Here is a 9,021-nt window from a genome sequence, read left to right as displayed (position 1 = left end):
ATAAGGTCTTAGTCTGTGTAGAGACGAATCCAAAATTTAGAATTATGGTGTGTTTAAAATGAATTTATGATGAGTTAAAGAAAATAAAGGAAAAATTATATAGAAAACGAGTGAATAATGTAAATTTTGCTGTTTTTTAAAAATTATATAAATAAATAATAAATTAAATTGAAAATTTTAAGAAATTAAGAGCTTATGTCACACTTATACATTATTTTTTTTGAACTTAAGCCATAATATAGATCCGACACAAAACTTCTAGAAATTAAAGTTAAGGTTTAAAAAAGATATTGAAAAAAGAGATATGTTGAATTAAAAAATATGCAGAATAAAATAATTTATAGTTGGCAGTTGGGATATATATATATAGACTTAAATAATAAATTATTTTTGTTCAAGTTTAAGTCAACTCTTTTTTTAGATCCATCTCTAATTATAAATCAATATACAATGTGTAGAAACTTTGCGGTTCCATCTAGGACCCAGACAGTCAAGCGGGGCATGCATTGGTTCAGTTGTCATAAATTTTACATATTTCTTCATACTATTTTGACACATCTTTAAAAAATAATTAAAAAAAATACTATTTTCACTATTTTGACACATTTGTGAGAGAAAAATAAGAATATTTAAATAAAAAATACCATATATATATAAGTTGAACATGTAACTAATTACCGTGTAGGTGCAGATGAACTTGTAACATATTTTTTTATTATCTTATAAGTTTGTTTCTTTAGAGGTTAGGGAATGATTTTTTTATTGTGAATTTAGTGATTTTTTTTTTTTGAATTAATAGTCATGTATATAAAATTATAAATATAAATCAGTAACATTTTGCTAACTAGACGTTAAAGTGTGTAGGGTACATGATACAGGCAATATTTGCAACATTTAAATTATTATAATTTTTATAAATTTTTTTTTTTTTTATGAAGAAACAATGTTGGTTTGCGAAAGTGTGGGTAAAATGATGAGATGATTGATCAATTAGATTTGGTGGTTAGTTTGTTGAGAAATAAGAGGTTGGTGACATTGAGATTGGTGGATAGTTTGTTGAGAGATTAGAGATGGTAACAAATGAGATATTGGTGGTTAAAAACATATGAATCAGATATTTGACCAAGGTGTGAAAGTGTGAGGTCGTGAGGTTAAAGATCGATTAAGATCAGCGGTCAGTTTTTCGGGAGATAAGAGACGTGTGAAAGTGTGATTTGAATGTGGTTTGCTAAGGTAATAGGGCCAGTAACAAAGAATCATAAGGGCACGAGATTGAAGATTGATTGAGATTGGTGATTGATTCGTCTATGGATAAAAGACATCTGAAAATATGTTTGAGGTTGGTGGTTAACTTTACGAGAGATAAGAAACCTTAGTTTCTTAGAGATAAGAAACCTTAGTTTCTTAGTTTCTTAGTTTTTTATTAGTATGATAATTGGGACATCTAAAAACTAGATTTGAAATATTCATTACATCTCTCTTTGCAACAAAATGAAAATAATAAATAAGATTATTAATTATTTTAATCTTAATTGCGCAAGGATGATATTTGTTCCATCCATTTGCCTTCCAAACTCTTCAGAGTCCATATTTTCTATATGAGAAGTAGTCTCAATTTCTTTTCCTTTATTTGATGCTCCACTTTTCTTTCCTGTTTTTCTTGTTTCTTTTTTAAAAACATTATTAATTTAATTGAAAAAAAAAGATTGTTTAAAAAAGAAGAAGCAGAAAATAATATGCATAATAAATTGTTCACAAAAACACAAGTAAAACATGTTTTTCACTCTTAAGCTCAGAGCACATCCAATCAAAACATTAGAAATCTTTACATCCAATTTGAAAACTACCTTAAAGCATCAAAGAAAGAGAAAAAACCTTGCTCATTGTGATTTCGTGAATAATGGTAAAGAAAATGCTTGTTCTATAAAGAAATTTAAATTAAAAAAATATATAATATTTGTTTTAATTGTTTTACCAAGTATCTTTGTTTGTTTTTTTTATAAGTTTCTATAATAAGAAAAATAAAAATACAACATGTATGTCTCTCTAATTTGATGTTACTTCATTGTACACATAAAACTTTAATTAAGTATCTTTGCCTATCAAGTTTGTTTTGTTTGAATGTTTTACTTCATTATACATATATAAACCCTAATTAAGAATTTATGTTTATCATGTTTAGTTTGTTTGATTGTTTGCCAAATATCTCTATTTGTTTTTGCTCTTAACTTAGAATTACAGAACATGTAATTTCTATTATGAGAAGAAAAAAAGTGTTGTCTTTTTGGTTTGATGTTTACTTTATTGGATTTAATAATGACTATTAAATTTTATTGTAAATATTGAAACTCGAATTAAACATTTACTTAGCAATAACTTTTAAAAATGTGGTTTTCAATTACATTTTTAACAATTAATGAGTATGACTAATTGATTTAGTTTCAACAGTGACTAAAGAGCAATCAATACTGATTTTGCAAGATCAGACATGTTTATTTGATGTTTTAGGTTATTATCATGTAAACTCACATGAAATTTCAAATAGAAGATGTAATATATATATTAGGTAAATAGAACTGCATCCTCTCTATACACGCGTAAAAAATTTTTTTAAGTTTTTTAAAAAACTTTATCAAACATGATTGTTTTTATTTTTTTCAAACCCTCACAAAAACCAAAAAACCCAAAGATATGAGTATTAACATTAAAATTAACTGAAATTGTCCTATATGATCATCTGACTACTGTGTCAGATTTCTTTCAGATATATAACTCACAAAACAAACAATATATTTTTTGTTTTCTTCTCGCTCCTCAACATTAAATTATAACTCCCAAAAAAAAACTATGTTAAATTGAATGAATTTTCATCTATATTTTATTTATACCGTTTGAGTTTATTTGAAAATAGTTTAGAATCCACTTTATTGTTTTAAAACTAAATTACTTATTTTATTATTTTGCATAGAGTCCGTATAATTTATTATTATTATTTTTTAAAATCGATCTCAAATCTCCGACCCAATTTGAATTAAAAAGCCTCTTATCAAATAGATACTAGAGTCTTAATTATTGAATATAACTACCCGGTCGAATATAAAAATTCACACACATTATATTTTTTTGTTTATTTATAGAAAAATAATAAATAAAACAAATTAATAATAATTAATATATTACAATATGAGCAAACCAGTTTATAAAAGGACACAACCATGTTTTGAATGAAGGAAAGCAACATGTCATAACTATATTTGAAAGACTCCTCCTTTCATCCATGTTAATCAAAATCAAGATTCATATCTCATTAAAGCCAACAACTGCATCATCCCAATCCAGGATGATAACAAATCCACAAAATATGTTAACATGTTGTGTACCAAATATGTTGTACTGGAAAAACCTGTTAGAAACACCACAAACCCAACAAATATGATACAAACACTTTAGAAAAAATACTTAGAAGTAATAAACAGTTGCTGAAACTAAAATATAATCATCCAATTTCAGTTTGATCAATAAAAATGAACCTGAATAGCAAATTCTCAATTTGATCAATAAAGAACCGAGATTAACTTACATTTTGGACAATTTTCCGAATAAACGGCATCCCATATCCTTCTGGCAGACGGACCAACATATATAGCCAGTGTAACACGTTCAGTGTTGAATTGCTCAGCTGCAAAAGAAGAGTAATATTTGAAGCAGTATTGATCAAACAATATTGTCATAATTAAAGTTGCAACCACTAGAAATATTTACAAAGGGTAACAAAAAACCAATACAATGACAGTTCATTACCATTATGATCAGTCTCATCATCATTAGTCCAGGATTGTCTGTTACACTCAATCAATCCTCTGAAAGCTTTATTGTCTAGTGCAGCTTGAGGATTCCATTCTTGGCAAGCCAAATCATCCGAAATAAGCCCTAGCCCTAAGTCTTTCCACTATGCCTATGTATTTCCGAGAACCCTGAACAAATATGAGAAAAAAACAGCCTTCTCCATCTGGGTGTCCGTCTATAATAACAAATATATATGTATATTTTAATTTTCTAAATTCAAAAATAAATATTCATTCAGTATGTATATTGGTTCAAAATGTAACTTACTAAATTAAAAAAAAAAAAAAAATACATTGATTCGATAATTTAACATCATAAATTTAAAACTTTAGTCGTGCTTTAAATAATAAAATAATAAGTTATTTTGTTTGAAAAAACATAAAAAAATAAAAATAAAAAAATTAAAAATACACATCTAAACTAAAAAAAAAAGTGTAATTGAGAATTATAAAATTACAGTAAATTGAATTTAATTGAAATTTTAATTTCATTTCTAATTTATGATATTAAAGAGTTTACCCAACTTAATAATTGAAAAGGAAATGAGTGGGAAAGGGAATTTAAGAATTTTAAAGAAAATGATGTGACGCACAATTTGTTTGAAAAATTAACAAATTTTCTCTCTCTTCTTATCCTTTATTTTTTTTTTAGCCTTTATCATTTTTTTCAGCCAGTATGTGTGAAGTCATTCATCCCTCATTCCCTCTCTCAAATTTTATTGAAGTCATTAATAGTTTACAGGAGTTAAAAAAACTAAACCCCCTTTTAAGCATTTTTTTTTTTATTTTTTTTTCTCTATTATTATTATTATTATTATTATTATTTATATTTGTTCTTATTTTGGATATTATTTTTCCTCTACATAGTTATTTGAAGAAAATATATATCAACAACAACTGTTAACATATTATAAATCCAGATGATAATATAAAGAAAAAATAGTAATTGACTAATGAGAAATATGACTTAAATAAAAGTTATATGTAAAATATTTGTAAAACAACATTTGGTAAGAAGTTGAATTTTCCTCACTTTATTATTGCTACAATTTGTGGGTGCTTGAATGATTTTAAACTTATTACCAAAATTGTATTATGAGTCAATTAAATTTTAGGGAGAAATTATAAAATTTTACTTTTTTACATATTCTTTTATTTACATAAAGTTACAAATTATTTTTAAAAATACAAAAAAAAAAATGATCACATAGAGTATTATATTATTGATTAATAAGATAAACAGTTGTAATTGCTACACAAAAACAAGCATATTATTACCTAAATATGATCCTTAATTAGAAAATAATTAAAGTAAATAAAGCCTAAGATAGTGAAAATGAAAAACCAAAAACAATAAATACATTGTTCCAAACATAACAATTCTTTAATTCTAAAGTTAACTATATATCCAAAGTCTAAATATATATATATATATATATATATATATATATATATATATATATATATATATATATATATATATATATATATATATATATATATCTTAAAACATAATGTAAAGTTGTTGGTCAGATATACAGCCGATGAATTCTAGGCATATTAGGTTTTGAAGGATTCATAGGCTTCTCAGCACTACACTTGTCCCAAAACATTTTCTCTACGCACATAATTTCTTGGTGGGTCTCGACCACTTTTAATTTTTGGAAAGCCTCCACAACTTCAGACATTGTAGGCCGACAAGTATAATCAGGTTGTACGCATTGCACAATCAGCCTTGTTATCTCTTTTCCATCTTCATTGCAATATGTTGGATCTTTCTGTAATCTCTCGTGTACAAGAGTTGTCTTCTCTATATCATTTGAAGTAGCCAAACATCCATCATCTGACTCAATTTTCATATTTTCAGATATCAAGCATTGAAGCAACAACCCAAAAGACAAGACATCGTCCTTCGTGGTCCAAGTGCCTGCTGCCAAAGTATCTCAATCATTGTTAGTCAACGACAACTTAATTATTAAATTCAATATTACTTCCTAAATCAAACACACAATAAGTCAAAATAGTAGATTCAGCACAAAAACAAAAACACACACATATATATATATATATATTTAAAAGCTAACCAAATTTAAGACATTCCATATCATTTACAAGTAAATATGTATAATGTATTCATAGATAAGTAACTAGACTACTAGAATTAGCAACTCCTAAAAGGGATCATCATCTAGATATAATTCTTTAAGCTAAAATTGGCTAGCTTACAGCGTATGTCATTAGCTGGTTCTCTTCCCAAGCTTGGAAAAATCCCACCAATTATCATACCAAAGTCAATTAACTTTGGATTGTATTCCTGTATATCAAGTACCAAAATAATTATCCTTTCTTTTTCACTAGAAACATTTTTTTTTTGCGAAAAAAGGGAAATATAAAGCTAAAAAATCACAATTTAAATTTTATTAAATTACCTCATCTAACAATATATGAGTTGAACGCAGATTACGAATAACGAAAGGATCCATGCGATGCGGTACAACATGCAAAAACTTGAGGAGAGAAGCCACTCCGCACGCAGCTTTAGTCCTATGTAGCCATTTAAATTCACCTAAATATGGAAAAAGCACATGTTAGTATATACTCTATATGGTGTCTATGATGCACCAGTTAGTTTACTTTCGGGAGTTTAGGAATCTTGCAACTCCTAAAGGACATGCGCAATAAAAAAAATAGAATGCTACTTTCATAGAATGAAAAGAAATATACCACTTGACAGGAGATTATGCATGGAATTCTGAAACTTCACGAACAATACAATGGCAACATTTTCATCTTCAAGACAGTAACCCATCATTCTAACCATCCCAGGATGACAAATATACATTTCATGATGTAAAAGTAATATTTCATCCTGCAAGATTGTTATACAATTTTATGTTAGAACTTATATGTTCAACAAATGAAATTTCAAAAATAACCATACCCCTAGTCTTAGTAAATTATGTTGCAGATTTTGATCATTGTCCCATATCTTAACAATGATGTTTCGATTTCCAATAGAACGATTCGTATAAACTCCACGAAAGATCTTGCCAAACTGAAATTTTCCAATGTAATTGTTTTTGCTGAAATTGTCAGTGAAGTATTTCAATTTGTCACTAGTGAATCTTCTGATATCGTAATCCCGAAAATAGCTGAGATTATCTGAAGAAAAATACAATGTCAGTCTTTAAGAATGTCTCGAAATGAAACTATTTATCTATTTCGTAAAACATTTTTACATGCATTTAATTTATAGATCCTGAGAGAGAGAATGAGTCAGAAAGAAAGAGCAGATAGTAAAACAAAACTATCTCAGATAAGCAAAACATAAGTGGATAAATGTGTGTACCTATTTTGGTATCTCTATACTTCATATCGTTAATGGGTTTCTTGTTATTCCACGTATAAAAAGAGAAGTAGGGGTGGAGTTTCTTGATCAAAAGTTCTTTTTGATTCTGCAGAACACGCAGATGTAAAAGTTTATTGACAACTTCCTTCATTGACGGCCGATCTTGACATTTATAAGATGTACAAAGCACGCCTATCATTGAAAGCTTTTTCCCATCAACATCATAGAAACATGGATCTGCCAGCAAGCTCTCGTGAACCAATGACTCGCAAAGCTCATATTTTTCATGTTCCCATTCGCTTACAGAAATCTCACCCATTAGCCACATTTCATCTGTGGTGATCTTTTTGGAAACTAGGCTTAGAAGCATAACACCAAATGCATAAACATCACTCTTTTTTGTCCAGGTTGCTGCAAGAAAGAATTTCAAATATTAAGTAATTACTCTATTTTAAAATGACAAGATGTCAAAATTAAGGGAATAATTTTAGTCAGAAACATAAAAACGGTACAATTTATGGGCTTGCTGGAGTATAAATAAGAAGATCAACGACATCTTTCATGTAAACAACCAATTTAAATAACAAATATAACCAGATTCTTTTGAATCCACAATTTGAACCTGCAATGGGCTTATACCAGCTTTCTTAAACATGGAAGTGGCTTAGACAAATCATTTTTGTGTATTGATTAATCCTTAGTCGATGAACACTACATGAAAACGGCGCACTTCTGCTCAGAAACGAAATGTCCCTCGAAATTCTTGCTCCCATCGGATCCAGAATTGAAAATAAGAGGATCGAAACAATATTTCATGTCATCCACGCATTTTCAAATTCGATAAATGTTGGTTGATTGTATATTTCATCGTATAGCTCTATAATGAAACTCCAACAATATACGTTGTAAACAAAATAGTTAGCACGAGTATTTTGAAAATAGAAAACCAAAATTGGCAAACCTATATAAGCTGGTGAGTCTTGAAATAGTAAGTCTGGGTCTCTGTTAACCCTGCTTCCATAAGGTTGAAAAGAGTATACTTGCCTATTTGGAAATATTCCACCTGTTATCATGCTGAAATCAACCAACTTAGGATTGTATTTCTGCATGTAAAAAAGAACAAAAGATAAATATGCTAACAAAAGCGGGTCTTAGATAAAAAGAAAACATAATGTTATTGGACTGTGAAAATACAATATAACAAAAAGTGCAGAAAACTGACCTCATCCAATAACACATGTTCTGCAGCCAAATTGCGAATCACAAATGGATCAAGGTCTCCTAATCTAGCTTGCAAGAACTTGAGGAGGCAGGCAAATGCAAAGGCAACATTAATCCTTTGTACCCATGTAAAATCGCCTAATATTGTAGAAGATATGTTTAGATATAGTTGAAGGATAATATAAAAGGCAATGATTTGAAATTTTCATGCCAGATGAATTGAAGATAAGAAAAACAATACAGTTTCAAATGGATGAAACATATATGCTTTATATTTGTAAGAATAAACTAAAACAAAGAACGTGTTTTTTATAGAAAAAAAATCTTAGTTTGAGATTTTTTTTCATGTTTACATGTTGTGTAAGAACTTAAGCAAATCAATGAAAATGCCTAGTTACGAATAAAAAATAATTGATATTATAGTCATGTTCTCGAATTGGAGAAGCCAAATTTAGATAGACCACAAACATCGTGAAGTTCATCAATATCGTTAAGTTAAAAATCTAATCACTCAAGAAATGTTTAAGAGTTTCAACTTATCAATGAGACAATATATGTTGTTAGAAGAAGAGTAAAAATACGAATACAGTATATGGATATATGGAT

General features: G+C 28.1%; 2 protein-coding genes across 3 annotated transcripts; both read right to left on the bottom strand.

Annotated features, from left to right (window-relative positions):
* Nucleotides 1–5,098: 5,098 nt before the first annotated feature.
* LOC124940376 (serine/threonine-protein kinase BIK1-like) lies at nucleotides 5,099–7,616 on the bottom strand. Of its 2 annotated transcripts, none has more exons than XM_047480890.1 (6): nucleotides 6,787–7,616; nucleotides 6,570–6,714; nucleotides 6,275–6,411; nucleotides 6,072–6,159; nucleotides 5,333–5,772; nucleotides 5,099–5,261 (listed from the first exon to the last, which is right to left on the bottom strand). In XM_047480890.1, the coding sequence occupies exons 2-5, from the start codon at nucleotides 6,685–6,687 to the stop codon at nucleotides 5,375–5,377; spliced, it is 741 nt and encodes a 246-aa protein (XP_047336846.1). In that variant the 5' UTR covers nucleotides 6,688–6,714; nucleotides 6,787–7,616; the 3' UTR covers nucleotides 5,099–5,261; nucleotides 5,333–5,374. The 2 variants fall into 2 exon arrangements, with proteins under 2 accessions (XP_047336846.1, XP_047336845.1); XM_047480889.1 differs by having other exon boundaries at nucleotides 5,333–5,775; nucleotides 6,787–7,615.
* LOC124939498 (probable serine/threonine-protein kinase PBL11) lies at nucleotides 6,748–8,897 on the bottom strand. Its single transcript, XM_047479970.1, has 5 exons — nucleotides 8,884–8,897; nucleotides 8,417–8,531; nucleotides 8,156–8,297; nucleotides 7,195–7,605; nucleotides 6,748–7,007 (listed from the first exon to the last, which is right to left on the bottom strand). The coding sequence occupies exons 1-5, from the start codon at nucleotides 8,895–8,897 to the stop codon at nucleotides 6,748–6,750; spliced, it is 942 nt and encodes a 313-aa protein (XP_047335926.1).
* Nucleotides 8,898–9,021: the final 124 nt, after the last annotated feature.

The sequence above is a fragment of the Impatiens glandulifera genome, chromosome 5, assembly GCF_907164915.1.
Source record: "Impatiens glandulifera chromosome 5, dImpGla2.1, whole genome shotgun sequence".
NCBI lineage: Eukaryota > Viridiplantae > Streptophyta > Magnoliopsida > Ericales > Balsaminaceae > Impatiens > Impatiens glandulifera.
This window is presented reverse-complemented; position numbering and strand designations above follow the sequence as displayed.

Excerpts from the sequence above, each read along its gene's own strand:
- LOC124940376 (XM_047480889.1), bottom strand. The coding sequence starts at position 6,687 with ATGTATATTTGTCATCCTGGGATGGTTAGAATGATGGGTTACTGTCTT. Across the intron at positions 6,412-6,569 it reads GCATAATCTCCTGTCAAGTG|GTGAATTTAAATGGCTACAT; the intron begins GTATATTTCTTT and ends TTCCATATTTAG. Across the intron at positions 5,776-6,071 it reads ACCAGCTAATGACATACGCT|CAGGCACTTGGACCACGAAG; the intron begins GTAAGCTAGCCA and ends ATACTTTGGCAG.
- LOC124939498 (XM_047479970.1), bottom strand. Across the intron at positions 7,606-8,155 it reads AGACTCACCAGCTTATATAG|CAACCTGGACAAAAAAGAGT; the intron begins GTTTGCCAATTT and ends TCTTTCTTGCAG. Across the intron at positions 7,008-7,194 it reads GTATAGAGATACCAAAATAG|ATAATCTCAGCTATTTTCGG; the intron begins GTACACACATTT and ends ATTTTTCTTCAG.